We start from the raw sequence: 14490 nt of genomic DNA on the forward strand, positions 1-14490 counted from the left end.
ATATATTTCCTATAGTTCTAGTGAGAAGCAGTGACCAGTGGAGTTCAACTAGGTCTGTTGTGAGATATCAACTCACTAAAGACAATTGGTGAACGGTTGCTTAACTTCGTGGATTGGTTGAAGTGAGACATTAACATCATTATATGCCAGCTCAGTGGTCTATCGTTTGAGTGCTTTTGCGCGAGACTGGTAGGTCCTGGGTTCGAATCTCTCACTGCTGAGGAGTCCCACGGTAAGACAAAACGGCCGTCCAGTGCTTCCAGGTTTTCCATGGTGATCTAGCTTCAATTAACTCATGATTTCAACTATACAAACAAAATGATTGTATACAATTTAATAAATTAAAGATATATTTGCAAATATTTTAAAGTCACTGTACATCAAAATTGAAATGAATATTTAAAATGTAATTGATCAAAATTAAATGCCGAAGATGTTTTTTTTCTTTGTTAGTTCTGTTATTGTTATTCTCAATAATGACGAGATTTTAAAATTTAAACAAAGTTCTTGGTTATATTTTGTATATTATTCAAACATGTTTGTTGTTCAATTGTTGATTGATCCAAATTATTTTGTGATTGAATTTGTAGATGTGGAGGTAGATAAGTCCATTGTTTCTCTTCTATATGATGATAGAAAGGATTATGATGAACATTATATCTATCATCATTATTCTTTTTAACTAATAAATCAGTAGTTGAGTATCTGGTAGATGATAACGATAAGAAATCATTTAATTTACTGCCTTTTACAGGGACTTTTGATGATTGAATTTTATAGTCATCCTGTAATCTGAGTGGATCAGTTGATCCACAATCAATGTTTTTATTAGATATATTATCAATACAATTGGTCATATGTATACTACTATTATTGTCATTACTTTTATGTGGAATTTCAGAATAAATTGAACGATTTGTATTATTTATTTCCACTGTTCTAGAAGTATTATTGATTTTATTTTTTAGACTGTCATCAGTATGATTGACATATGTAGTGTTTACAACAGATTTTATTGTCGGTGTCATTGTTAAACTTGATATTAATGGGTTGATCTTGTTATTATTATTGTTACTATGATACTGATGATGAATTGGTTTCTGTTGATTTCTAGAAGCTAATTGTTTCATTCGCATTTTTTCTTCACGTCTCCATTTTGCACGTCTATTAGAAAACCAAACTTGTATACGAGTTTCAGGCAGTAGAATTCGACTGGATAACTTTTCACGAGAAAATACATCAGGATAATGTGTATGCTCAAATTCTAAAAATTAATCAAGAATATTAGTTATTATAAAATTGAACAGCAATAAGAATTATGTTTGAAATAATCTTAAGGATTGACATTCAAAATAATTCTAGTGTTGACCCCGTCAAGTTTGTCTGGGCAATAATCAAAATTAAACATACAAAAGAATAAAGAAAGTTCAAACAAGTTTATAATGCGAAGCGTTAGAATTAATTAAATTACAATTGCTGAAACTATTTCAAGTGCATTCACTTAGTATTGTTTGTTTGAATCATCCCATTGATATTTTAGGACTGCAACTGGTCAGTCTCTAATATGCTATATGTGCACACTGTGCGTATTGTCTCGATACAATTTTTGCATATAACGTCTTCTATCTATTGGGCATCTAATGTCTGTCGAATTATCCTTTAAAATATTGACAAATATTCACACGAGCATAAATAATCTAGGAATTTTAACTGTCTTGTCTGTTTTCGTGTATGTTACTAAAATTCAGAAGTTACCTGAAATCAGTCTAGATAACTGTTGTAAGGAAGGAAATAAAAGGTGATAAACTAGACAACCTTTTTTGTGACATTATTACTCTCATTTTTTACATGTAGTTATAAACGGTTGGGTATCGCATTTCTTCTATTCTCTTAATCTCAAGCTTTCACCAAGTTTCTAAGTTGTCACAGTATTTTATTCTATTCTCAAATCGTTTGAATTCTATCGTGGGCTTCGTAGTATCTAGATTTTGTACTCCAGCCCCTCCCTATTAGGGCACACAACATATTTACTTTATTACTATCGCGTGTTGCGATCCAATTTGTCACTTCGTGCACTTTTTGACTACAGTTGTTTTCTCTTGTTTCTTGCCAACTAATCAGCATCCACGTAGCAGGTCGCTAATCAGTGATTAGGATAGTTCCCTGCTGGCAATACCAGTTAGTCACACATCGAACCCAGTCATTCGCAGTCTCAAGGTTATATTAAGTAGCCTAGCGTATCAAGGCCATTAACGAGTTTTGAGACAAATTATTCTGCATATTTAACTACAGAACTAGTGGGAAAACCAGAATCATAATGATAACCGATTATCAATCATTAATAGATGAAATACGTGTCAATGTTCATAAATTTTAATGACAGTATCTGTTCAATAACATGACTTCTAACAAATAACAGGATTTATTCATGTCTATGTTGATGACTATAGTTGCTTAGACTTGTGACTTCATGTTAGTGACATTTCCAGACAGTCATACGTAGATTCAACACTGACATACTTAGAAAAGTGGGACCATATAAGGAAAATCTAAATATTCTTATTTTGGCATAGAAATATCTTGAGTATGTCAATATATTATTGGTTTTCCTAATTATTACGAATAGGCTGGTCACTTGATAATTACTCGTAAACACCGAACTGCAGATGAAAAGCCTTCAAATAAACGGGCATGTAAAAGACCAAAACAACTGATCTGCAAAGAAACATATTAACATTAAGTGATTTCCTGTGGTTAGTGAGTTGCTCAATGGACTTGACATTTTGACAATATCAGCCTGTTTCTTCGGTCATAATACCAATGTTAAATAACACTAGCGTGAAATAACCCCCTGAAGGTTGTTTTGTACCAGTTGTCGTAAACTGTACGCTATGTCGTCATGTTTAATATAGTACCTTTTCGTTAAGGACATGTTAACTGTAATTGTTGAAGATACTAGATCCCGAAAAATCACTTGGTAAACCTCTAATTTCGGTAATTTAATTATAGAAATTTGAATTTTTCATTTTCACACAAGTGCCCTATCTTCATTCTGTGTTTACTACCTGGAAGGATTTTAAATGTCATTGGTTTGTTTTCTCTTTTAGTACAATATTTTGTGACTTTTTTCAAAGACATCTTAGTACTGTATATACAAAGATGGGTTGTGTGTTTGTTGTTTGCTCTTCCCTTCTGAATCTGATCTTCTTCCTCTAGTTAACAGGGCTGGGGCGCAGAGGAATAGTTTGGCTTGTTCTGTTGTGTTTCTGACTTTCGTTCCTTCTGCCAGTCCTAGGTGATTTATTCCCTCGAACATAGCAGTTATCTCAAATCAGTATATATATAACATACTGACAGTTATTTTGATCATTCATTATCTAGGGTCCGTTCAAGACACTTTCTTAACAAAAAAACACTATGATGTTTCTCTTTCTAACAACCTGATAATTTCTTTGTAAGCGAATAATTTACCTTTTTCAAGTTCTTCTAATTGAAGATTAGAAAATGAAGTACGACTGCGTTGTTGTTGCTGCTGCAGTTGCTCCTCATGATGATGATGACGTTGTTGTTGTTGTTGTTGGTCTGACTGTTTCTGTTTATTACTTTGATATTTTTCATCAGTCATAATCATTTGTGATAAATTTATTTCACTTAATACAGAATTAGATCTTTCATTCAATCCAGATTTTGTACTAATCAACGATGATACTGATGATGTTGATGTTGATATTGACTGAACAATTGCAGTAATACTATTCGGTCTCTTATTCATTGTTCTAACACATAAGTCAGAATTATCTGTATTAAGAAAGATTCTATTTTTAATTAGTTCTTTTGACTGTTCTATTTGATTTGCTTGTAATGTTTCTAAAAATGTTTCTTGGGTTTCATTTAATTCATGATAGAATTGTGAATTTAATTGATTTTGTATAAAATCATTTCTTTCACTTGTCATATTACTACTACTATCATTACTAATACTAACACCACTAGCAGTAGTAGTAGTAGTAGGAATGTTATTGGTCAATTGGATAAATTTATTTTCATTCTCTGTCAGTGCTGTTGACGATGATGATGATGATGATATTGTTGTCGGTGTTCTTGGTTGTTGTAAAGTTGTCGGATCATTATTGTTCCCCTGTAATAGTTCATTCATTCGATTTATTTTCATTATATTATATTGTTGTTCATGTTCATGTCTTGAATTAATTTCATTTAATTTTCTTGTAAAATTTTCACGAAATTCTCTTCCGCAAAATTCTGAATTCGATCCTCCTAGAAAGAAAATATAATAATTTAAGATGAACAGACAGAAACGAGAGGGAAGTTACTTCATTTTTATTAATTTTTTTTAATACTTATTTACAAGGGTGAGTATATTTTCTCTATATTTCCAACTATAGTTTAATAAATGTTGGATATATGTTATGATCTTGCCCAGGACAGAGTTAATTGGAGAATGCTGGTAGATGGACTATGCCTCTCCATGAGGGTTAACAGGTGTAAGTAAGTAAGTATATAAATAATGCATTTGTAATATCTCAATGAGTAGAAAAATTAGATTTTCAAATTTAATCATACTAGCATTTTCTAGTGTACAGTGAATAATACTACTCTATTTGTTTCTTTGAGACTCGAGGTTAAAATGTGTGCGTAGTGAGCTTATCGATCATAAATTCCTAGGGCTGTGTAGACGTATTGTTATATCGTGATCACTGATTCTATGTCCTTATTTCACTGTGGAATTTCGGGTTCTGGATAGTGTACATCGTGGACGATGATTTATGCATTTTGAATAAAATACATGAAAAAGCTTTACGGTCAATAAACAACAATTGAAACTTTATCACCCTCATCAGTTTTACATGTGTCAAGGAGTAATGAAAATATTTTGGATATGTATAACTGAACCTTAAGCTTGGAGGGGGGGAGCAGCGAGGAAGATATTTGACCGCTACGAAATCTAGAAGATATGTTCTAAATTGAAGATATATTTTAAGATAATAGAATATGGCCCAAATATAAAATACACTACAATATAGTAGTTATTTATGTGTTGATCTATCTTGGAAGTGTTCATTGACTAGTTTTTACAATATTTTCACTCATGAGACAACGTTTTCCGATGGTTTACAGAATTCGGAAGCATAATGAGTAATCACTAAGTAGTAATCAATTTCATCTCTATATATTCTTCAGTGTTGATCGAATTCTGTTAATAAATTTGCAATGTGACCTCTGGTTTAAGAGATTCAACATCATATGGACTATTTTTTGATGTCAGGTTGTTGAAGGTAATCGACATGGAACGTTAAACTTATGTTTCGTGTTGCTCCCTCCTCATCAGCAAGATTTCTCTTAATCTTAATGGGATTAATCATCCTAGTGGTATGCAAATCCGTACTGGCTAGTTTCACTGATTTATTCAGGTTGTGAATAACCACCTGTAGGACGAAAAGATTTACAATGATGGATCACTGGGGAGTGATTAATGTCATTCTTGCCTAGTTCTTAGAGCTGACCGAATTCTTTCAGTCAAGTTTCTATTCTGTCACAAGCCTTTGTGACTCAAATTGGCCATTACCACAAGAGATCGATCGAGGCTTGTAAAGCTCACTTGTAAATTCCCGTATATAACAATGAGTGATGTGGGTTCAAGCTTCGCCTGAAGTAAGAGTTTCACCAAGATTTTAGATACATCTTGCTGACAAAGATTATTGCCTTGAACCTTTCTACAATCTAGAAGCAAATTTTTAGAGAACTAACCCAATACAACATACCGAATATCATTTTCTATACCATGTTTAGTTGTTATCTCTAAATTATGGAGTTTTGGAATTGAATTTAAATGATTAGTAATATATTTATGTATACACAATTTATGACCTACTTGTCATGAGTAACTGATTGTTTTCTATGAAGCTATCATCACAAACAATTCGATTTTCATTTACGGAATTTTTAGATGAATATGTTTCACTCCCAATGTTTCTTTCTTTAGAATCGTTTATTTGCTTAAGATATAAATTTGCTGTTAATTTCGGGTCTAGGATTTTCACAGAAGACGATGATAACGACTGATTTACATGATTTTCGTGACTACTTGAAACAGCTGATGCTGAGGTAATTGCTGCATTACAATTAACCACATCATCACAATCATCATCATCACCATCGTCATTATCATCATCTTCATCATCATCCATTCCCAATTGTGATTCATTCATCGTATGCTCCTTATCTGTATGAGGAAATGACTGTTCATCAATACTTTGCATATCTCTGCTTGATAAATAATGATGTAGATGTGTGCTAACAAAATCATCTTTATGTGACTGCATAAAATTTGCTGTATTCTCATTCACATTACTTATGTCTTCATAATTAAATAATGGGTTTATTGAAAACCTTCTTCTCGATCTGTCTGTTTTTTCCTTTTCATCTAGAAAAGAAGCTAACTGTTTAAATTCTTCTGTCTCTGATTTGAACAAATTATTGTTTGATCTCTGATGGTTTTCGGCTTGATGCATAGTTTGATGATGCTGACCGTTGTAATGACGTAATGAATCTGCATTGAATGACCATTTAGAGTCCGGTTTCAACTCATAATTATTCGATAATAATGACTGATGCACTGGTGAGCTATTTTCATTATATATAGGCAGTGTATTATGCAATGATTGATGGGATAGCATAGATAATTTCTCCTGATGACGATGATGTGACTGTTGTTGTTGTTCAGAACAATCAGGTGATGATTCATTTATACTACGATTATCTAGTTCATTATTGATTTCCACATTCCCTGGACACTTCATTCCCAGATTAGTGTCGTTCACTGAGTTAACTGCATTTTCTAGGTTCTGATAAAACCCAGGCAGTCCACAATGATTTAAGTAATTTAAAGATGGTGAAAACTGTTTTTCCTGAAGGAATTCATTTCTCTGACTTGAATTCGATGAATTATATAAACTGGAATAAACACTATTGGCCGATGCAGCCGCTGCTGAATACCATGCTTGTGCCCATGAAGTTTGTGATGCGCCCGATGAAGCAGTTATTAATAAATCATTAAATTTATCATAAGGTAAACGCATTGACTGTATGTCTTCATGTCTAAAATTCGACGGGACAGATTTACTTATACCATCTCCTGTTTGGAAGGAGGGTATTATCGGTGAATGTGGGTTTTGATTTAAATTAGAATAGATTGTATTATTTGCATGTATATGAGGTGTATTAGGAACAGTTCTATGTGATTCAATCACATTATGATCATTAAAACAACTGTTAGAATGTCTATTTAGATTTGAATTTTGTTGACTATAGAATTGTGATATCGAAGGTGGTATTGTGAATATATTATGATTATTATTGATATTAGTATTATTTGCATTATTATTGTTGTTTGTTACATGATATGGTGTAAAATTAAACATAGATGGCATAAATGATTTAGTTAAACCATGTAGATCACATTTCATATTTGACAGATAATTTTGTGTCGAAATATGTTGATTTGTATTCGATACACCCATTGAATTTGAATTCACTTCATTTCTGTGTACAGCAGCTTGAGCTGCAACAGCGGCCGCAGCTACAGCAGCGGCTGCTGCGGCAGACGACAATTGTCTTTGTGATTCGTTTGACAGATTACGAAGAACTCTGTTGATAGATGAGACCTATAAAAAAATATATTATTTGGACTTGTATTCGATTAGTTAAATGATATTTGTTTATTTATTTAAACATAAATATTGGTGTAAAAGAACACTAAAATATACATACGCCATAAAAAAAGTTATCATTCAAGTTGTGTATAGTCTGGGATGCTTTCTGGGTGTTCAAACCGAAGCAGGTTGCATCCTTAGGAGGCCACTCCCTAAGCCTTTGATCCAGAGGTCTAGTTCACATGGTAGCCGGTGACCGGTAATGGTTTTATACTCTATTAATTCCCTAAGGATCCTGGAGCCACTGTACATCACTGGTTTGGTATCAGGGTTTTCCAACCCCCTAGGTGGGTCTATAGTACCCACTAGCCCGGTTCGAGAGCCGAATATTCGCTTTTCGTCCTCTCACTTTGGTAAACAACACTTCCGCCTCGAGAGAACAGCAAGTAGGACTGACACGAGCTCATTAGTGATTAATTATTCATAGTTGAGATGATTATTTTTATATTCTTCTTCAACAATGTGATTCGAAATCAGGTTAGCCATGACCCAAATAACTAGGTAGCAATCTTTCAGTATAAATTCATTTAATGAAGATTTGAATAGCACATGAGTCATTAATTTCATGAACTTTACAAAATACATCTACCTAACGAGTCATACCTAGCATAAAACCTTTGTCGAATGTTTGTTCCCAATTATCTTTAACCATCTAACATCAACATTTGAAGACGTTATTGTCCAAGTGTAAATTTGAAATTTTCAAAGCAACTACTTAAATTCGTAATATTTATTAGGGTTTAGAAACAAGATAGTTATTTTATTAAATAAGCACAAACTACATTTTTTGTTTTAATATTTTGAGAATCTAAGAATAAATTGTGGTAATTTAATTGACTTCAATCAGTAGAAAGAAACTAAAGACGTAAATTTAAAAAGAATAAGTTGTTTTAATGCAGTTGAAATCATGAGTCAATTGAAGCCAGACCGCCATGGAAAACCTGGAAGTACTGCTTCAAGGCCGTTTCGTCCTACTGTGGGACTCCTCAGCAGTGCGCATTCACGATCTCGTCTCGCGAGATTCGAACCTAGGGCCTACCAGTCTGGCGCCAGAGTACTTAACCGATAAACCGCTGAGCCGGCATCCGATAGTGTTAATGTCTAACTTCAACCAATCCACGATGTTGAGCAACCGTTCACCAATTGTCTTCAGTGAGTTCCTGGGTTCGAATCTCACGAGGCGAGATCGTGGATGCGTACTGCTGAGGAGTCCCGCAATAGGACAAAACGGCCGTCGAGCGCTTTCAGGTTTTCCTTAGTGGTCTAGCTTCAATTGACTCATGCTTTCAACTATAAAAATACTGAAATCTCTACAAAACCCCTTCTGATAGTAAATATATGTGTTTACAGTATAGTGAAAAGTAGTTCTACTATCAAGGATATTCGTTGGTCAAGAAAAAACTGACCTCAAAATTGTAAGAACATTATAATAAATATATTCTGAGTGAGTTGTTTCTTAGTAATGAATTTCTATAAGATATCAATCTGTTATAAAATAGTGTCTGTGCTTATGACTAATTCAAATGGAAAATCCTTAACAAAAATATATTTATGGATCAAGGAAAAACTAAGATTTTATAGACTACATACTTATATTGACACTAATCATTGATCAGTATTATAAGAAAATGAAATATAAAATTCTGTAAATAAAAAGGGGTTTTAACTTGATGGTCACTTGTCAGTTTGAAAAACTTTTTTTTCTTTCCCAAAAAATTGATTAATTCATTGACAACAGAATATAGTGAGATTAAAAAAAATCCAATTACCATTGTTCGCTAACCATCAGAACTATTATCTAAATGACACTATTATTCATTGGTTCAATGTCATAACCTTTTGTTATATTCTAATAAACTAATCACTATTCAAAACGGATTATTTAGTCTATTTTTAAAATGTTATACATCTTTCTTTATCTAATTTCTTAACATTTGATTATAGAACAATGAAGACATATGTATCTAAGTAAAATAAATATTTTGAAATCTATGACAATATCTTATTACCATGAAAATTGATTAAAAATAACAAAAAAACAAAAACTTATTTTAAAAGAAAAAGGGTGTAGTTTTTTTTGGGGGGGGGGCACCTGAATCAGATTTAAATCTCCACTTTTTTTCTTGTTCAATATTGTTCGATTAAACATTAACAACAGTTGTCTCAACTATTTAAGTCATTGCCGAAATGGTTAGATACATATTTTGTGTTTTATAATCAACAATAGATCATGGAGTATCCATGTTAGAAATATGTTTCATTTTTTAAATAATAATTTGTAGACTGAAAAAAACAATATATATGGAATGCAAGACTGTTAGGGATTATATTAATAATAACTGTAATCTGTTGTTCGTCTTTTAATTATTAAGGGAAATAGTTTAGCAAGTAAATTGACAACTGTTTTCATTCATTGTAAGCAAAGATGGATAATGGCTAGCAGTGAAATCCAGGACGCGCGTTTCGTCCTATTTGGGACTCGTCAGCTGGATGTGCCTGCATCTCAGAGTTGATGTTCACTCTAGAGACTGACCAGTTGCAGTCCTAAAACATCAATGGGATGATTCAAACAAACAATACTAAGTGAATTTAAACTTCACCCCATTGCACAAGCAAGTGGCTATCAGGACTCAGTGGCCGAGTGGATAACGCGATGGCGTTTGGAGCGAAAGGTAGTGGGTTCGAGTCCCAGAATGAACATCAACTCTGAGATGCAGGTACATCGAGCTGACGAGTCCCAAATAGGACGAAACGCGCATCCTGGATTCCACTACTAACCACTATCCATCTTTGCTTACCATGCTTGTGAATTTAGGCTATATCGAGGCAATACGCACAGTATGCACATATGCATATTAGAGACTGACCAGTTGCAGTCCTAACACATCGATGGGAAGATTAAAACAATGAATACTAAATGAATTTATCTTCATTCAATTTTAATCGAATTCCTGATATTGTTACAGTATATTTAGCTATCAATATTATTTTTAAATGATTTAGTTGATTATTATAATAAACATCAAAATTTGAAGAAAGAAACTCAATCTCTAAAGTAAACTGAAGTAAAGTATGCAGATATGAGTATAGAAATATATCACCATTGTAAATTAACTGCTGATAGGGTGATTATGTTTATCTGATCTTTAGCTTTGATTGAATTTCATCAATCATGTCTTACTTGTCTAAGTGACTCGACAAAACCCACACTATCCAGTTGACAATGTCCAAGTGAGACAAAATGCACATCATGGATCTCATTGTTAGCCACTACTCAACTTTGAAAAAATTGTAACTTAAAGACACACGCCCAATATGCACATATGCAACAGGGCCTGATCGGTTACAGGCCTTAACAACAGGAAAATGCAAATCCATACAAAAATATTACAATCGATTGATCACTGAGTAGTGACTAATGTCATACATGTCATATCCTTCTTAGTGTTGATTGAGTCCTGTCAATTAAGTTACAACGTGGCCACTAGTGTAAGTGACCCTACATCTTGTGCACTATGTTGAGATGCAATGTAATTTTTGGAAGTAGTCAACAGGAAATTCTGGACTTGAATTCCTGGCGACAGCCCAGAGAGCTCGATAGCAACGTCTTTAACTGTGAAGCTGGGTGATATGAGATCAAATTAGCCAGGGAGCATCAGTCCCCTCAATATTGCAGGTACATCTTACTGACGAGTGCCAAATAGTTTGAAACCTGGGTTTCCTATCAACTATCTTTAACCATTACCTTATCAAAGGAAATTAAGTGGTTGTTATTTGTATTTCATGATCTATTTCTATTTCCCCATAGGAACAAGTGAATTTATCTACAATATCGAAAAAGTTTAACTAAACTTATGAAAAAAGAAACTGCCTTTCCTAGAAAGGAAGCCAACTGTATATAAAAAGAAATTAATTCTAGGTTCATTCAGTTCTGAGATAGAGTTTTCCTTGAACAATCGACTAATTTAAGAGAAATTAGCATTTAATGTTATTAATTAAATATTAGTGAGAGGTTTACATAACTATCTGAAGCTACGTGTACTTTTGAAGATATACAAAGTATCAGCTACTACGTTAAGTCTCTTGTTCTTGTGCTCAATTAAAATCAAAACAAATATATCAGCGGAAGGAAATTTTGTTTCTAACTACTTCGTTTTCAAAAACTGTGTAATTCTGTTTCTGAGATAATTAGATTGATGAACAAGTTTTGTATGTTAAAGTGTATGAGTATTATACGAAGAAATCATGGAGTGTTTTTTTTGTTGTCATGGGTAAAACAGACTAATGGTAAATAAGCGAATTATCAAACTGACAAGAAACTATAGGTTCTATGAGAGATTAAAGGTCGAAGATGGGACAACCCTGTTGAAAGATTTTGTTGTAATTTGATTAATAAGGCTTTTAAAGTTAAAATATATATAACATTTAATAATGAGTCAAAAAAGTCAATCTATCAACATACATCATAAAAATCTAAACTCACACTAGGTATATTATCCGGTGTGCATACCCCTTCTTGTAATAATCGATCACGTATTTCCCAAGCAAATATTGATGGACATTCACGTTTATAAATATCAATTTTGGTAACAACTGCATTTGTAGCAACTCTTGGCTTACTTCCACCAATCGCTTTTGGTCTAATTGAACCAGTTTCATAATAACGACATAATATTTTTGAGACGCAACCATTGGACACTTGTAGAATACGTGATATATCACATGGACGGGCTCCTGAATGAGCTAACTCAATGATCCGTTGACGTGTTGTATCAGGCAGAGGTCGACCATTTACAAACATTCCACCCAACTGATTCACACCGGAATGACCTAAATAAGAGGACAATAATAATAACAACCAATTTATGAAGCAATACAATTATAAGTGTCTTTCTTATATTCATAAAGTCATGTTAGTCGATTAATTGGTACTTCTGTATTTTTGAATCATGTACAAACATTTATAGAATGTTTTTTTCTGTCCATATAAACATTTGTACGCTATCGACTATTTGACTGCTGTTTTGTAGCATCTGAAATTACTATTAATGAAACATTGTTGTATGTGTGATAGAATGAATTCCATCTTATTGACTGTTAAGTATTCTCTGTCATTCAATGACATACAAGTTGTATACATTAGTTCATAATAAAAAGTAACTGTAAAAGATCATGTGATGGATTTCAGACAACTTCTTACATAATCAGGAACAATTTTCAAGACACACTTTCAGCAGCTGGTGGTGAACAAGAGAAAAATCAAGAAGTATTGCATAGATGTTTAGTAATCATTTACTACTTCTCATTGGTATGCACATGCGACTGTAATTTGTAGCACTGACTAAGTTTGACATTATAAGTGTAGTATTTTTTTTTAAAAAATGCTTTTTTCTAGTTTATTACGGTCTTCCTATCGACTTGGTTCAAGTCATAATTTCTAACTTTATTCTCAATCTCTTCAAATTATACTTGGGAGAAACCAAAAATCGGAAAACCATTTAGATAATAACAAAGTAGGTTAAAGGTTTATTTATGAATAACCTAACTGAACAATAACTATTGTATAAGTACTATAATATCAAAAAATTTAGTAAGTAATTTATCTAGGCTTCATAGATTCATGTATTTATTTAGTTGAACACATAAACATTGGTACAAAAAGGCACCAGATACATATGCGCCACACAAATCTCATTTGATTTGTCTGAGGGCTGTGATACTGCCCAGGTGCCCAAACCGAATCAGGTAGATTTCTTAGGGTACCACACCCGGAGCCTTTGACCTAAAGATCTGATCCACAAGGCAGTGGAGCATCGTGAAGAGATGCAGTCCTATGGCATCCGGTGACCAACGACTGGTTCATATGCCATTTGTTCCCTCAGGGTACTGGAGCCAATTTGACTATTGGTTTGGAATCAGGGTTTTCCAACTCCCCTAGGTGGATCCTCCGTTTCCACCAACCCGGTTAAAGTGTCGGACATTCACTTTTCGTCCTCTCAATTTCGTAAAGAACATCTCCGCCGCGAGAAGGCAGTGAGTAGGACTTCCCTGTCAGAGGCTATATACGCGTGGCCATGTGAGAGCATTTCGAGAAGGAGGGTGTTCCCTCCCCACTCTCGGCCGTACCAGGGCATTTTTATGTATATCATCAAAGATCTTCATTATGAATTATAATATGATTTCATAATCGACTATTGAATAGAATAAAATTCTATAAATATACATTTACATTGATTCGAAAACAGTTTTCTTTTCTTTAAACCTACCTGTTATTCATAACAAATAAACAAATCATTTTATTGTATGTCTTTCATAGCTAGCTATCTTTTCTTTCTTTTAACAATACTCTTATTCACCTACATTGTGTGTGTGTATGTTTTCTTTCTCTTTTCAGTAGTATATAAGTATTCTGTATATATTTCTTATTGCTTATAACTGTTATCAGCTATCATGAATCATTAAGTATAAATGATTTATTCACTAAGTGAATATATCTCATAGATATCAACTAAATAGTTTTACTAAGATAATTATTCAAGTGTAAAAGTTGTTTAAATTATGAATGTATACATACATATTAGTCAATAATATTGTTGACTCTTATGTCATCATTCCATATGTTCTCATAACCTTTTTATTTTCCTTATTGTATACGTTTATATATACTACTCATTGAAATAATGAAGTAATGAATAGAGTTTCTTTTGATAAATTACATATTATTATTATTATTTACAATATTGATTATAATGACATTTCT

At 33.0% G+C, this 14490-nt stretch overlaps 1 protein-coding gene across 1 annotated transcript in view; it reads right to left on the reverse strand.

Annotated features, from left to right (window-relative positions):
- Positions 1-494: 494 nt before the first annotated feature.
- Smp_160670 (putative paired box protein pax-6) overlaps positions 495-14490 on the reverse strand; it is a gene marked incomplete at both ends in the record, with an annotated part of 20902 nt that continues 6906 nt past the window's right edge. Inside the window, 4 exons of the mRNA XM_018796983.1 lie at positions 495-1264; positions 3472-4275; positions 5891-7682; positions 12214-12560. Of these exons, the coding sequence (XP_018652070.1) occupies positions 495-1264; positions 3472-4275; positions 5891-7682; positions 12214-12560 (3713 nt within the window). The remainder of the gene's footprint in view (positions 1265-3471; positions 4276-5890; positions 7683-12213; positions 12561-14490) is intronic.

The sequence above is a fragment of the Schistosoma mansoni genome, chromosome 4 (genome assembly GCF_000237925.1).
Source record: "Schistosoma mansoni strain Puerto Rico chromosome 4, complete genome".
Lineage (NCBI taxonomy): Eukaryota > Metazoa > Platyhelminthes > Trematoda > Strigeidida > Schistosomatidae > Schistosoma > Schistosoma mansoni.